Source organism: Meles meles, chromosome 10 (genome assembly GCF_922984935.1).
Source record: "Meles meles chromosome 10, mMelMel3.1 paternal haplotype, whole genome shotgun sequence".
Taxonomy (NCBI): Eukaryota; Metazoa; Chordata; class Mammalia; order Carnivora; family Mustelidae; genus Meles; species Meles meles.
Window position 1 is genome coordinate 67522167 of NC_060075.1, and position 17099 is coordinate 67539265.

A 17099-nucleotide genomic window follows, 5' to 3' on the forward strand; every position below is an offset into this window, starting at 1 on the left:
ATCCAGTAACCTGTACAAACATGCGGGTCAGAGTGCTGGGTACCCAGAAGGTGGCTAATGAAGAGATTTTAATTTCTATACTTCTTCCTGTGGTTCATATCTCACACAGATCCAACCACAGGGCCTGAGCTACCCTAATCAGGCCCCACCACTCTTCTGGGCTAGTTGCCTGTTCTAAAAGGCTTTAGGGAATCTGCAAAGCTTGTATAGAACTTATCCTGTAACCACAACTGCTTCTTGGGCAGAAATATCTCAAAGCTCATCCTTGACCCCTAGTAGCATAATTTTTGTTGCATAAAACACTAAAAGCAACTAGTTCAGGATGGGGTTACAGCTTTCAATGGTTTCTTTTTATTCTCCTCTCTTCTTTCTGGCGGCACTTCTCCAAATTCCAGGGAAGGGAGTTATGAAAAAGTACCTTTGAGGTTGTCAAAAGTTAACTAACTTGATTGCTTTGAAATGGACCCATATCAGTTGGCTGGAAGGTTACTTAAGTGGCAATAAGAAATGAAAACAAAAGGTAATAACACTCCCTTTGTCAAGTAGAGGAAAGTGATCTGCGAGAAAAGGGCTCAATATCTTAGTCAAATTCAAGGATTTGGGTTTTAAAATTTATTTTTATATGTGAAAGTTTGTACAAAATATTTTTAACATGAAATATAACATTCTATATAAACTATACAACATAAAGGTTTTTTTCTTGTTGTTTGTTTCAGATCAGTAACTTGTCATTCATTGTGTCTTTTCAGGGAGAGCCTGGTGTCAGAGGCCCCCCAGGCCCCTCTGGGCCTCGGGGCATAGGAACTCAAGGGCCAAAGGTGAGTCTTTAAGTGTGCTCTGCGTGAAGTTCAGGTACCATCTGTGCCAAACGAGTGAACATTAACTTCATAGCACATGTTTATTTTAGTGTTGACTTATTTTTTCTGGAGTGCTGATGAGAAGTCTTATTTTCTCATATTACGTAGCTTTCAGGAAAATAGACTGTTTGAGTGTGTAAAGCCATTTACTTCCCCAAAAGAAATTAGAAAGTGTCTCTTAAGAAAGTGGTTGCAGGGGCGCCTGGGTGGCTCAGTGGGTTAAAGCCTCTGCCTTCGGCTCAGGTCACGGTCCCAGGGTCCTGGGATCGAGCCCCACATCGGGCTCTCTGCTCAGCGGGGAGCCTGCTTCCTCCTCTCTCTCTCTGACTGCCTCTCTACTTACTTGTGATCTCTGTCGGTCAAATAAATAAATAAAATATTTAAAAAAAAAAAAGTGGTTGCAAAACGCTCAAAATATTTCCAGGTTTCTTAGACATCGTGCCATCATTAAGGAGGACATTTTCCCTCTAGTCAGAGGGGCCTCAGCCGGCCCTTTAACAGAATGCCTGCTAATCTGCCTGTTGTGTCAATTACGCATAGTCCACTCTGTCAGGGCTGCAGGGCCAGGGTCTAGATTTACTGTCCCCATGGAAAGTGAGAGAAACTTCCTCAGGCTCCCTTTGCTCTCCTTTCTGTTTCCCTTTCTTTTGTTGTCTCCAGTCTGGTGGTTATTCATCCTTTCCTTCTCATAATCCAGTGTTTTTCAATGAGGGAGACCTTGTCCTCCCTGGTTTGCCCGAGGGGGACATTTGGCGATGTCTGGAATCATTTCTGGGTGTCACAGCAGGGGGAGGAGTGCTGCTGGCATCTAGTGGGAAGGGGCCAGGGATGCTGCTAAACATCCTAGAGTGCACAGGACAGCCCCCAGCTCAACGTGGGAATAGCGCAGATGTCGAAGAGCTGTGTTAACTCTTGATTCACGCATTCAACAAATACATCTTTGATTTGTTCAGAAACTAAAATGAACAGGTATCAGGCATGTTCATAGGGAAAACACGTCAATGAGCCACTCGTTACAAATTCAAATTTCAAATACCAATGTTCGTGACCAGAATGCACAGAAGTGAATTACAGCCCCACATCAGAGAGGACAGGGCAAAGGCCTTATGAATCAAAGATTTTGCTGAGGATCCCAGAATTACCAATATTCTTAGTTTACCTTTTTTTCCCACCAACTTCATTTTGGCAGTTGGTTTCTTTTTATTCCTGACTTTCTGGATCACTTTACATGGATAAAGATGCTCCCAAGATGTTCGTAGTTGCTATCACTGGGTGGTGGAAAGAAGGGTCTATTTTTTCTTTGTTGTTGTCCTCTTTATTTCTGTTTTTAATTTTTTTTCCAATGACCAGGTGTTCCTCTCACAATTAGAAAAAAATAAAGTTTTTTTCTGTAGTGGAAAGAAAAAAAAGGCTCACTTATATAGTAACATCTACGAATCCAGCATTTCTCAAAGCTTGTTCCATCAAATGTTAATTAGCAAACTTCTCAAATAAAAAAAGTTAAGCTAATCTCTCTATTGTGGGACTTCTTAGAGGCTTTAATATATTTCTGTGGGCATACTTGGAGACATTGTAGGTTAAGGTCAAAACTACCATAATAAAGAGAGTCCAATGAATTTTTGATTTCGCAGTGCATATAAAAGTTATGTTACCATTATATTTTAGTCTATTAAGGGTGCAATAGCATTATGTCTTTAAAAAACCCCAATGGTTATACCTTCATTAAAAATGCTTTATTGCTAAAAATGCTAACCATCATCCGAGCTTTCAGCAAGTTGTCATCTTTTTGCCGATGGAGGGTCTTGCCTCCATGTTGATGGCTGCTCACTGATGAAGAGTGTGGTTGTTGGAGGTCGGGGTGGTTGCGGCAATTTCTGAAAATAAGACCACAAGGAAGTTTGCCACCTTGCTTGACTTTTCCTTTCACAAATGATTTCTTTGTGGCATGCGTTTGACAGCATTTTACCCAGAATAAAACTTCTTTCAAAATTGGAGTCGTTTCTCCCAAACCCTGCCACTGCTTTATCAACTAAGTGTATGTAATTCTAAATCCTTTGTTATCCTTTCAGTGAATCTTCACATTTCTTACAAAATGTATTTCTTAAGTAAGAACTTTAAAGTCAGATTTACTCCTTGATCCACGGGCTGCAGAATGGATTCTGGCTTAGCAGCCATGGAAACGTTAATCTCATCGTCCTCCTCCACCAAGAACTCTTGAGCGACTAGATGCGCTGTCGATATTTTGGAAGCAATCTTCTGAGCAGCAGGTCTCCACAGTGGGCTTAAAATATTCAGCAAACGATATTGTAAACAGATGTGCTATCATCAGGCTTTGTTGTTCATTTATAAGCATAGACAGAGTAGACCTAGCATACTTTTTAAGGACCCCGGGGTTTATGAAATGGTAAATGGGCACAGGCTTCAACTTAAGTCACCAGCTGCATCAGCCCCTAACAAGATGGTCAGCCTGTCCTTCGAAGCTTTGAAGACAGCCACTGACCTCTTCCTAGCTATCAAAGTCCTAGACGGCATCTTCTTCCAATCCAAGGCCATTTCATCTACACGGAAAGTCTGTTGTTTAGCGCAGTCGCCGTCACTTACTCTCTGAGCTTGACCTTCCGTTCACCTTGCTGCAGCTTCAGAAGCCCCTGCCGTTCACCTTGTACTTTCACATTACAGAGAGGACTTCCTTCCTCCTTAACGAAACTCTGCTAGCTTCCAACCTTCTTCTGCAGCTTCCTCACCTCTCCATCCTCCAGAAAATTAAGAGAGTGGGGGCCTTGCTCTGGATTAGGCTTTGTCTTAAGGAGAAGTTATGGCTGGTTTGATCTGCCCAGACCACTAGAACGATTTCCATGTCAGCAGGGAGTCTGTTCTGCTTCCTCAAACTTCATGAGCTCACTGGAGGAACACTTTTCATTTCCTTCAAGAACTTTTCCTTTGCATTCACAATTTTGCTAAATGTTCAGAGCAAGAGGCCTACCTTTGGGCCTATCTTGGCTTTTGACATGCCTTCCTCATTAAGCTTAATCACTTTTAATTAATTAATTAATTTTTTAAAAGATTTTTATTTATTTATTTGACAGACAGGGATCACAAGGAGGCAGAGAGAGAAAGGAGGAAGCAGGCTTCCTGCTGAGCAGAGATTCCTGATGCAGGGCTCGATCCCAGGACCCTGAGATCATGGCCCGGGCCAAAGGCAGAGGCTTTAACCCACTGAGCCACCCAGGCACCCCTCTAGCTTTTAATTTAAAGTGAGAGATGTGTGACTCTTCCTTCCGCTTGAACACTTAGAGGACACTGTAGGGTTATTAAATGGTCTTATTTCAGTATTATTGTGTCTCAGGGTGTAGGGAGGCCTGAGGGGAAGGAGAGAGATAGGCGAACACAATGGAACATATGGGAATAGCTGGTGAAACAATCAGAACAGTACTACATTTGTCGTTAACTTAGATATCTTAAATGGGTACAGTTCGTGGTGCCATAAAACAATTACAATAGTACCATCAAAGATCACTGATCAGAGATCACCATAAGCAATATAATAACAACGAAAAAGTCTGAAATATTGTGAGAATTACCAAAATGTGACAAGGGGACAGAAAGTGAGCAAATGCTATTGGAAAAATAGCACGGCTAGACTTGCCTGACACAGCGTGGCCACAAACCTTCAGTCTGTAAAAAGGCAGTATGTGGGGAGCCAAATAGGGAAGCACCAGGAAACAAGGTAGGCCTGTATGCACTTGGGGTCTCCAAGGAGAGGCACACACATGGTATAGAACACTTTCCAGTCTCATTTGACCACAGAAGTCTTTCCTCAAGAAGCATGGAGTTCACTGATGTTGTAGAAAACACATACTGGGAAATGAGGTACTTTTGCTTCATTGACCTATTTTCCTATCCACTGAATCTTTAACTGCAACCTCAGGGAATAGCACTCCATGTGGAAATGGAGAAACACAGGAGAGGCTATGCGGAATCATGTGTGAGCGGTCTTCACGGCCCTAGTGTTCTCGGGGTTGGTGGTAGGGCAGCTAGAGGAACCCAAGGAGACAAGGATACTGGACCAATGCTTCTGCTTAGGCCAAGCAGCTCGGCCTTGCCTTTTTACTTGAATTTGGATTATGCATAAGATTTTTGCAAGGGTTCTGTGGCTTAAAATTGGGGGGAAAACACTGTTTTATATAAGATGATATAGCTTCATGAGGCATGTGGATGTAGGTCCTGAGCTGACCAAAGTAAGAAGGAAGCCAAGAGCAGTAATACATTGTTTCTTCCTAAATCTTCTCATACTTCTCTTCAATCTCTCTTCATCTCCCAACAGGGAGACATCGGGCAGAAAGGCTTGCCTGGCCCTCCTGGTGCCCCTGGCTATGGATCTCAAGGAATTAAAGTAAGTAGATGTGATCGCTTGAGTTACGTTTCAGTTCACGAAAATGAGAGAAGAGGGTGTGGATAATATCAAACGTGGCTACTATGAAATGAATTTAATATGAGCTTAGCAGTTAAAATTGCCTCCAGTACTTAGAGACACAATCCAGAAGTGTAAAAATGCTCTAAGTGCATTCGTTTCACGAACATGAGACATTACCTAAATTGCTTGGTGAGACATTTAGAGCTTACAGTGGGTTTGTCGTCCTTGCTGGTCTCTGAGCAGAGTGGAGAACATATGCCCAGCTGTGTGTTCGCTCCCTGTCTCTGTCTCCATCTCTCCTCTTCCTGGCTGGTATCTTCCATTCTTAGCTCAGGGCTTCCTAGTCTTAGCTCGCAGCGGAACCGCCTGGGGAGCACTATGAATAATACAGATGACCTAACCCAGAAAAATGGGATTTGAATCTCCAGCGCTAGTGCTTGAACACTGTGGGTGTTCCATACGGGTGAAAACCCCCAGGTGATTCTCCTGCACATCCAGGGTGAGAACTCTGGCTCTGTGTCTGTGTCATTGGAATTCACAGCTCCCTGGGTTCCTCACTCTTCCTGTCTCAACAGCCATAAGGCCATCCAGCAGTAAGGGACCGCCAGGGTGGCCCAGATCTCTATAGACAAAATATGGCATCTGGAGGCTCCTATGCAACCTCAAACAATATCCTCTTCTACATTTCCTGTGTTGATTTATTGATTTTTAATTTTTATTTCTTACTGGTTCATTCTCCTTCTATTTTCTCCCAAATAAACTTCTATTGTTTTTTTTACCATGCGTAAGCTTTGAAACGGAGTAATTTATTTGCTAGATAATTGATATTGACTCTTAAAAAGTGGAAACATTCACAATCAGTTCTTTTTCAAATAGAATGTCTTAGGAAGTAGGAGACAGTAGGAGCTTGAGATAATAATTGTGAAAAATCCTGTGTTGAAAATAAATCACCTGTTCCTGCATACAGAGTGAGCTTAATCAAGAGCAAAAGTCACGGAATCTGTGTTAGATCTTTCCCTCTACCACACAGAGTCTAGGGCTTCCGCGGCTGGTCTTCTGAACAACAGCTGCCCATCTGTGGGGCTGAGGATCAAGGGAATGCCTGACAGTTAGCATGTTGCTGATGCACCAGCTCTGGAAAATACAGCAAAAAAACTGCTTCCTTGTAAACAACATCACTCTCATGCTTAGTCTTAAAATTCTACAGTTAAAAGATGGTAACGTTCTATAGATGCCTTTGCATGAGTCTGTGGAGGCAATGAACCTGTGCTTGGCCACCGGTCTTTTCACCATTAGCTCAACTCTCACGTGCTGGTAGTTCCTTATCATAACTGTTCAATCCAGTGCCACGTTGTCCTTTCTATTATCGGGGGGAAATCTTCCTTATTCCACAAGCAGCACCGTGGGTGCCCTTAATCCTCACCAACTCTGACTCTGCTGCCCTTCCTTCCTTACCACTTATCCTCTTTTTATGATCCTCCCTGCCCCCAGGGTATGCTATGTTCAATGTCTGTCTTGAGGGAGCTTCTGGGGTGAAGCCTACCATGACAGGGAGAGGGCCAAAATTAAAACTGTCACATATCCAGGGCGAGCAGAAGTGAGATCATCTTTTCTTCCACTGAGGGCTGTGCCCGGATCCTACTTGGCAGGGAGCCCTGACCAAGGTGTCTCATAAAACCTCTCTAGACATATTGGATCACTTGGCATTTTGTCAGAGGGCAACCTATTTTACTCAAGACTGCCACCTCATTTTCTTGACCCTGGGTCATACCACTGCTGTAAAAGGGAGAGAACTGAAAGGTCTAGTTGTTGGTGTTCCTATGAGTCATTTTAAGTCTAAGTGATGAGGGAAATGTCATTTCTTATGTCTATTTGTTGACCTATTTCCCACCTCTTTCTAAACCCATTTGAATTAGTAAAACACTTCTATTGGTATGTCGGTTGCTAAGTCTCTGATGGAAGGCCTTGTTGCTGTTGACCTTTAACACCGGGTTCTGATCCATGCCCTGTCTCTCATGCTGTCCCAGCCCTGGGGAAAATAAGGGCTTGGGCTACAATCACAGAAGTGCTTTGTTCCAGCACTTGCCTAACTTTGCTGCTCAAATATTGTGTCTTCAGGCTGTCACTCATCAACCGACCAACCAACCAACAGCCAATACTGGTTGAGCACCGTCTATGTCAGGAAAATAGCCTAAATGCAATATAAAATGGTGAATGAAGAGACATGAATTTAGTCATGGCATTTATAGACTATAGGATAATCCTACTCTGAGCTCAGAGAGTATGGAGGGGAGGCACACAGAATAAATTGGGCTTACAGTAGGCCAAAATCACGAGTGTAGTCTGAATCCCAAGAGCAACTGAAAGTCAGGGAAGGATGACATGCTCAGACAGGTATTAGAAAAGACTCACTCTGTCTACCATCTGTGGAATGGGTGTGCATGACTGCAAGGAATGTGGGTGCTGCTCTTCCCATGACCCCATGTATTCTCCTGATTCTCCAAGCAGAAGAGGGGGACCTTCTGGGAACCCTCTCTTCCCACCTCTCCTGAAGCTCTGGGACCATACATGGGAAACAAGAGGACATGATGCGCCCACTCTCCTTGGGCACCAGGGCAGTCTCCTGCAGTTTCTCTGCAGTCCCCACTGTCACTCGACAGGCTCTGCACTACAGAGAAGCTCTGGCTCCTTCAGGGACTTCAGTGCTTCCTTTCAACTACTGATGTCTGTTGATCAAATGGATGACTATGGGACTATGGCTCCTTGGCCTTGGTCTTTCAGGTTCATGGCATAGGCCAGGAGGTGATTTGATGCCACCATCCTGTCCCACTGTGAACATTGACCATTCCGCTAAATATGGACTAGAGATCTGCCGGGAATCCTCCATGTGAAGTCAGGAGGGAGAATGGGCTGGGGTCTCAAGGGATTCCTTGTTCTGTCAACGAGCCCTTCTAGGAGCCAGGTATGATATAATGAGAGGGTGGGCTGGTTTCCCTCTCTCCAGCTTTGTTGAAGTCAGTCTGGTATCCTGCTCAGCCCTGACATTGCTGTGGTGCATCTTCTCAGAGGATCAAAAGATGGTTATACAAATAAGATTCCTGGTTGCGCTCCTTGACTTCAGGGGTTTCTGAGGTAGATTTGTGGATTGGGCTCTACTATAACTCCCTACCCATAAACTGTTTATTTATTTAAAAAACATGCTTCCATGCCTCTGGCTTCCGTTCTACATTTAGGCCTGAACATGACCAATCCAGCCCTGGCTAAAGGAACTCTCCCTGTAGTCAGGCTGGGCAAGCGGATGGGCTAATGGTTATTTAGGACACGCCAGTGTGAGAAGTAGCCTCAGTGACATGCTGGGAGGATCTGGTGAATGTTATCTGGCAGAAATCCCAGTATCTCCAAAGTGGATAAATAGTGATGATTAGAGTGGTCACATGGTGTCACAGTAAAGGATTAACCTCTAAAATGACTGGAACCCAGGAATGGAGGGAAACTCAATCCGGATGACCTCTCCCCTCTATATGGTGATCTCAAGGCATGATGGAAAGAAAATGAGCTTTAGAGCCTCACAGACCTTGGACTGAATCTTGCTAGTTGTGTAAGCTTGGCTGAAGCCTTGAACTTCAGCTTTTGCATCTTTAAAATGGAGATAAGACAGACTATTTGACAAGACACTGTGAAGATAGAATTGTACAAAGTGCCCAATACGCGGTATGGAGTACACAACCAGAGTGGAGCTACGGAGTCAACAGATTTGAATCATGGCTTCCTGAGTACTATAACCTGGCCTCAGTTTTCATATCTGAGTTATGGGGATAATAATAGTACTATTACCTAAAGTTGTCACGAGAAAGAAATGAAATTAAATGAGACTGTATGTGTAACACCTTAACACGGGGCTCGGCACATGGTTCTGTATGCAGTAAATGTTTGTATTATTCACATTATTGTTCCTTCCTGCTTCCGTCCATTTCCACTAGTCCCTCTTGTATTTTCCAGGATGATGGCCCAGCATCCTGGCATACAAATGATTTATGCTCTAAGAACATGAAATACTGGTTGCATGACTTAGTGTAGGCCTGGCTTTAGTACTAAATAAACCCCAAAATGAATAATGGCTCAAAAACAGTAGAGGTTTTTGCTCACTTAACGGGACAATGTAGGTGTTCCTTTTGGTGGGCAATTTTCCTTCATGTAGAATTTCAGAGAATTTCACCCTCCATTTATGTTTCCTTCTTGTGCTGGACCCCTTTACCACTTAGACCCAGAAGGCAGACAGGGAGCGCATGAAAAGAGGCACACCTGCTTCTCCAAAGTCTTGATCGGGTATTGACAACATGTTACCTCTGTTCCATCTGACTGGCTGGAACCAGCGTCATGGAAAGGCCGTCCAGCTGTGTGCCCAGGAAGAAGAACCAGAGGTCTGGTGAAGAGCTGGCATTAATGCCACACATAATTTAATGTTTCTAGGAAGGGTGGCAACTTTAAAAGTATTTGTTGTTCTGAAGCATATTGCTGCTTCCAGAAGTGAACAGAAGACAAGAGTGGTCTCCATGGCAACTTCCAGAATGCTTCATCACTGTCCTGAAGCTGTGGGGGTACTGTTACCCGGGTTTCCAAAGACTGGGTTCAGCTTCATCATTCCTTTCATCCTAACTTCCAAAGAAAACCGTAGAGCCTTGATATCGTCTTACTTATTTCACGCAGCCTCAGGAGCACCAAAGAATGATTTAGAAATTTGTCTTGAGAAGACAGACTGAGTACCAGCCACAGAGCTGGAGGAGGCTGGGGGTTTTCGGGACCAGGAAAGGAACAGAGAAAGCTCATTCATGTCTGTGACAAAGCCAAGGCGAGAGGACAAGGGCCATCTGGAAGCTGGTAGCAGAGCCGTGGTTCCAAAGTTGGGAGAGATGGTTCCATCAGAGGAGGGAGGCAGAGGTGCATGGAGAGCTGATATGAGGAATAAAGAAGAGCCAGCAGTATAAGGGAGGGGTGGGAGCCTTTGGTGATTATCCAGGATATAATAACATCTGAAATTCAGCTTGGGTATGGTGGTGGCTGAGTTAGCCCAGCTTGCAGGACCCAGCGTGGGGACAGCCAGAAAGGAAATGGCTTCTTCCTCCAAAGCTCTCTGATTAGAAATTTAGGGTACAACCCAGAACTTTGTAAGATTCTTCCTTCCATGTTTAGGGTTAATGTCCTTTCTTAGGTACGTTTTTTTGTTTGTTTCGGCTGCATCAAAGTAACTGTGGTTCTCTGAACTCCCAGAGCCATTAACTGCAGCAAGTACTTTCTCCACCTTCTGAGATCCCTTCACCAGAAAGGCTAAAGCTTGAAAGAATGTGAGTGTACTGTGGTGGAAGTCTCACACAACCTGGCAGCCTCCGGGGGGCTCCTACCTATACCCAATCACTTTGAAAGTGTTTCCAAAATCCATTTGACTAGATTTTTGGTTAGAGTGGACCTATTATTGCATAGAAAATTGCCTCCACTCAAAGGCCAAATAGAAATGATCTGTTGAAAGAAAATTGACTTAAGGAGAAAAAAAATGAGACCTAATAAAAGTCAGGGGTAGATTCAATACACACCAAAGTTGCAAATATCTGCAGAAAGGTTAAGAGGTATTGACATTTAGTCTTCCAAACTCTTATGTGTGTGACAGTGTTAATACTACAGAAAGAGCAGTAGGCTTGGGTGGCTCAGTTGGTTAAGCACCTGCCTTCATTCAGCTCAGGTCATGATCCTAGGGTCATGGTCCGAGGGTCATGTTCCGCCGGAAGCCTGCCTGCCTCTCCCTCTGCCTTCTGCTCCCCCTGCTTGTGCTCTTTCTCTCTCTCTCTGATAAATAAACAAACAAACAAATAAATAAAATCTTTATGGAGAAAGATTATATTCCATGTATTATGCACAGAGATGTTAAGTAACATATCCAATGTCACTCACCCCGGCTCCTCATGGGCCTCTCTGAGGTAATTGCGTGAGGTGTAATAATCAAGTCGGGGTAGGTGTCCGAAGGAGGAAAATGACTGGTTGGACTGGGGGTTTTAAAGGGATGGGGGTAGGAGGTTGGGGGAACCAGGTGGTGGGTAATAGGGAGGGCACGTGTTGCATGGAGCACTGGGTGTTGTGCAAAAACAATGAATACTGTTACGCTGAAAAAATAAATTAATTAAAAAAAATGACTGGTTGGAGACTTTCAGAAATGTCATTCAAAATTTTTATTTGCATCTTGAAATTAAAAGTTGGCCCTTCAAGATGGAAGACAGAGGTGGTGAGGTTTCTTGTTCTGATAATCTAAAATTTTTTAAAAGCGAGAGGGATTACAAAGAATTTCTTTCCCCCTGAGAACAGTTCTGTCAGAAGCCGGGGATTGGATTTAGTGAACTTCTGAGATCAGTGGCCAGGCCTCCGACTGGGAATTCCAGCAGGCTCTGACCTGGCAGGGTGGCTGCCTGGGAGGCTCTAATGACCCACGCTGCCCCGCACACAGTCAGAGGCTGATGGAGTCCCACCCAGCTGGCTCATTGGGTGGGAGGATGTACTCTTCCCTTCTGCAAATCTCTGTGACAAATCAGTGAGGGCCAACTGGTATGTAAGTTAAACTGTCTTTATGGTTTTATAAACATCTAAAGGACTTCACAAATACTGACTTTTTATTATCAGCAACTTTGCTTGTCTAGGTGTAGATAGGACTATCTCATTTTAAATATAAGATGTAACAGGAAATGAGGCGATTACCTGTTCAAGACGGGAAAAGTTCTAACAAAGCCAAGAGTACAGTTGGCGGCTCAAACAGATAGGCAATAAAGTCAGCCCCAAATAATCTTCATTTCATCTGAAGAGCAGTTCTTCCATCAGCGATTCTTCAAAACTGCTCACATCAGAATGGTGGGAATCTATGTTCCTTTCTAAAAATCTCTTCCCCTTTTTAAGATTTACTCATTTTTAACTGTTGTATTCTCCCTTTACTTTTTTGGAATCTACTCATTTTTGTCGCTCATTTTCAGTACTTGCTTTTGAAAAATACTCACTTTTACCTTAGAAAATACCCTTATTAACTTTTCTGATTCCTACAATAATTTCAAACACTAATTCCATCTCCTGTAACCTATCATTATTTCTTCTCAGACTGAAACCACTCTCCTTCTGCCTGATGTGGATTCTTCAGAATCTCCTTTGGTTAAGGAGCCGCTAGAGCAACCTCTCCATTCTTTTTGCCTGAAACTAACTTGCTTTCTTTATCGATTTCTTTATTTAAAGATTTATTTATTTATTTGAGAGAGAGGGTGTGGTAGGGAGGGGCAAGAGGTAGGGGGAGAGAGAGAATGTCAAGCAGACTCCATACTGAGCTCAGACCCCAAAACAGGGCTCCATCCCACAACACTGAGATCAGGACCTGAGCCGATATCAAGAGTCAGACGCTTAACCAACTGAGCCCCCCAGGTGCCCCAAATCTATATTTATTTTTCCTTAATCTTTTCTTAAAAGATACTTTTCTGCCTATAGAATTCTAGGTACACAGCACTTCCTCTCAGTGCAGGGAAGATTTTCCCATCAGTTGGTCCCCATTGTTGCTCTTGAGAAGTTACCTGTCATTCTAACTATTCCTTTGATGATAATTTGTCCCTGTGTCTGTGACTTCTAATGCTTTCTCTTTTTATTTGGTGTTATCCAGTTTCACTACGATGTATCTAGTTGTAGATTCTTCATTATGTATCTTGCTTAATCTTAATTTGTTAGAATTTTTAATTTTGTGGACTAGTTTTTTTTTTTTAATCATTTCTGGGAAGCTCTCATCTTCCCATTCTTAATCATTAATCATTCTATAACATTATCCCTTTTTATTGTTTTCATAGCACTATCACTATCTGAAAATATTTGTGGGTTTTTGTTTTTTTTTTTGGTTTATTATCTGTCTTCTTTTGGTTAAAAAAATTTATTTTTTGAGAGCAGGGACTTTGTTTCTTTCATCTGTGTCTAATTTCCCAGCATCTAGCAGAGTGTCTGGCATATAGGAGGCACTTAGTAAATATTTGTTTAATGAATGAACAAAGTAATAAATAGTTGAATGGACGTATGAAGGTTATATGGTGGATGACGGTAAAGTTCCACCTGTAATCATACTGTTGACCCACAAAGTGACTCATTTATATATATTTTAATTCAATAAACAATTACTAAATTCCATTATTAAGAGAACTCTAAACTTGTGAAATGACAAATTCTTTTTAAAATCCTAGTGTTTAACAGTGAGAGTACCTTATACTTACAGGTTGGTATACTTGATTGCCCTAACAGAAGTTTACTTGAAATTCTGTATTTGGCTTTCTTGAAAATACATCTTTGTGACCAGATTATCTATTACTACAGTACAGCAGGATCACAGGGAATGCTATCAAAGTAAAAAGTACTCGTTTGATACAAAGGAAGCTGAGGTGTTGTATCTGGTGGTTTTTCTGTATGCTCAGTAGGTTCTGCCTAGTGGGTAATCAGAGTATATATTCAGTAAGTCTTGATTGATCTGATCTAGGTTCTACTTTAAAGACTCTGACTAATACATTAAGGAGGTAAAGAGGAGGAAATTTAATTCATCATTACCTGTCACCAGACCACACAATCTTGGCAATATCATTACATTTCCCATGGTCCTCTTTTTTTTTTTTAAGATTTTATTTATTTATTTGACAGACAGAGATCACAAGTAGGCAGAGAGGCAGGCAGAGAGAGGGGGAAGCAGGGTCCCTGCTGAGCAGAGAGCCTGATGCGTGGCTCAATCCCGGGACCCTGGGATCATGATCTGAGCTGAAGGCAGAGGCCTTAACCCACTGAGCCACCCAGGCACCCCTCCCATGATCCTCTTAAGATAATAATCAAGTCAGAAATAAACAAGGGACCCAGTGCTATCCAGTTGTTACATTTTCACAACTTTACCAGGAAATAATTTTTACCAGCAAGTTTTAGCCTTGAAAATGGACAGATTTTCCTATGAGCTCATAGTCACAGAGATGACATTTCAAGAATACTAATACATTCATTATCAATTCCTATTAATCAATATAAGGACAGTGAGCTTTTTTGGAAAACTATTTATTGGGCATATGCAATTATGCCTTTAAATAGTAGCTCTTACATTGCAAAGAAGAAAATAGATTTTTAAGTTATTAGAATACTGGCCTTCTGAAAATTCTCCAGTTGGTGTCTGTCGGTTTTGAAAAGTGAAATCTGATGAGTCAGTAGTTCCCGCTGTGATTATTATGCCAATTTTAGAAAGAAATCTTCCAGAGACCTCAGTCTGGCCTTTCCTCTTAAAATACCTTGCTGAGGTAATTTTGTGAAGTCAACACGTTTGCTGTGTTTTCCCGCTCCACAGAAAATATATACTACACATATGCTTAAATAATAGTGCACACACACTCTCTGCCAGGATTGTGAGATGAGTAACACTAACATGTTCTTCAAATTTTATTTTGCATCTAAGTTTTAAAATCAGATGTTCTTTCTGCTCAAACTTAAGGATATTAACTCCAATATTTAGTCCTAGCTAGTTATACAAAATTTTATTTTCGCAGTTCATTCAATAAAAATCTATTAAGCATATCTAAATATGCCAGACTCTGTTTTAGGTGGTTGGGGTATATCATGAGCAAAAGAGACAAAGATTCTTGGCTCATGGAAATTGCATTCTATTGCCAATAAATACAATAAATAAGTTATATAGTATGTTTGAAGATGAAACTGACATGGCAAAGAAAAGGAGAGCAGGGTAAGTGGGATGTGATGAAGTTTTAAGTGGGATGAAGGTAACATTTGAACAAAGATCTGAAGGAGGTGAGGGAGAGGCTCTTGAGGATTTCTGAGGAAAGAGCATCCCAAGCAAAGAGAAAAGCTTGTGCAAAGGCCCTGGTCTTGTGGGAAGGTGCCAGGCAGGTTCAAAAGAAGAGTGAAAGGACCTGTGTGGCTAGAGGTGAGGTCAGGAAGGTAACAACAGGAGGGCTGGAGTGGGGCCAATTCATATCTAGCCAGGTAGGCCCTTGTAAAGACTTTGGCTTTTTTTTTTAATACTTTATTTGTTTACTTATTTTGACAGAGAGAGATCACAAGTAGGCAGAGAGGCAGGCAGAGAGAGAGAGAGGAGGAAGCAGGCTCCCTGCCGAACAGAGAGCCCGATGTGGGGCTCGATCCCAGGACCCTAGGATCATGACCTGAGCTGAAGGCAGAGACTTTAACCCACTGAGCCACCCAGGTGCCCCAAGACTTTGACTTTTATTCAGAGTCTTGTGGGGAGTTGTTTCTGGGTTCCAGCCAACACTGTGATTTGGTCTGACTTATTTTGTAAAAGAATGACTGTGACTGGTAGGCTGAGAATAGACTGTCTGAGGACCAAGACTGAACTAGGGAGGCTATTTAGGAATCCAGGCAATTACAAATGATATTTGAAAATCTGAGTTTTATAATCTAGTTCACATAAATTTAACTTCCTTGGAAAGGATTTATATCTAGTTGCCTGTATCTGAAAGCAGAAACATGTGACAAGAAACATTCTGGCACAATTGATGCCACACACGTAAATCAGGCTGCACGTCTACCAACTGAGTTTAAGCTACTGAACCAAGCTGAACTGTATTTTATATCTGGACTGTGTGCAAATATAAGGAATCTTAACCCTAGAGACGTGTTTTCATTACACTTCTGGAGAAAACAAAGGTGGAATTTTTGCCTTTGACTTTCTCCCTTCCCTTTTTTTCTTTCTCCTCAGTCTATGATAACCATCTGCTGAAAACTTGAGTGGTGAAATTATGAGGTTTAGGTCATGGATGTGACAGAAATCCCACTTGTTACCTGACTTCCCTGCCAAATTCCAGTAAAAGAGGGTTCTGTCTTCTATTGGCTATTAGAAAACATTCTAGAATATATTTCTTAATAAACAAAACGTTCATCCATAGTAAAGATCTATAATTTTTTCTATAAAGATTCTATAATTTTACTATATATATACTATTTTACTATATATATAATTTTACTATAAAGAATTTCTATCAAGATTCTATAATTTTACTATTTTAAAAGATTTTATTTGAGGTCAAAAAAGAGAGAGAGAGCAAGTGCACGCACAAGCACGGGGAAGGGCAGAGAGAGAGAGAGAAGCAGACTGTCCACTGAGCAGGGAGCCACATGCAGGGCTCCATCCCAGGACCCTGGGATCATGACCTGAACTGAAGGCAGACATTTAACCAACTGAGCCACCCAGGCACCCCCGTTCTATAATTTTAAAAACCTTCGCATAATTATATATCAAGAAAATAAATCTAAAGAGTTTTTATTGTATACCCAAAGACATAGCTTCAAAAGTTAGAAAGACTAAGTAATAATAAGTTAGCAAGACTATATAATCTGGGCATCCAATCTTAAGTCTTCTCAACCCCTCAGTTCTGAAAGTCTTTCAGTTCCTGTGTACCCTGGCCCAGGTGCTTCTGTGTATGCTCTCTCTCTTCCTGGAGAGATCCCTTTCACTCCCTACTTAAAGAAGCTCATGCTTTTTTTTTTTTATTAATGTTGAAAGTATACAGCATAATGACTTTACCTACATACATGATTACCGCAATTACCGTAGTTAAAATCCGTATCTCATATAGATAAAAAATTCAAAGTAAATGAAAAAGACATAAAAGATTTTCCCTTGTGATGAGAATGCTAAGGATTTACTCTCTTAACACCTTTCAGATATATCACAAAGTAGTATTAACTGTGATAATGTTGTACATTTTATCCCTAATTCTTATTTCTCTTACAGCTGGATCTTTATACCTTTTGACCACATTTATTCACTC

The 17099-nt window shown here is 41.9% G+C and overlaps 1 protein-coding gene across 1 annotated transcript in view; it reads left to right on the forward strand.

Moving 5' to 3' along the window:
* COL28A1 (collagen type XXVIII alpha 1 chain) overlaps positions 1-17099 on the forward strand; it is a 159873-nt gene that overhangs the window by 100053 nt on the left and 42721 nt on the right. The window contains exons 26-27 of the mRNA XM_046020788.1: positions 750-818; positions 5182-5250. Of these exons, the coding sequence (XP_045876744.1) occupies positions 750-818; positions 5182-5250 (138 nt within the window). The remainder of the gene's footprint in view (positions 1-749; positions 819-5181; positions 5251-17099) is intronic.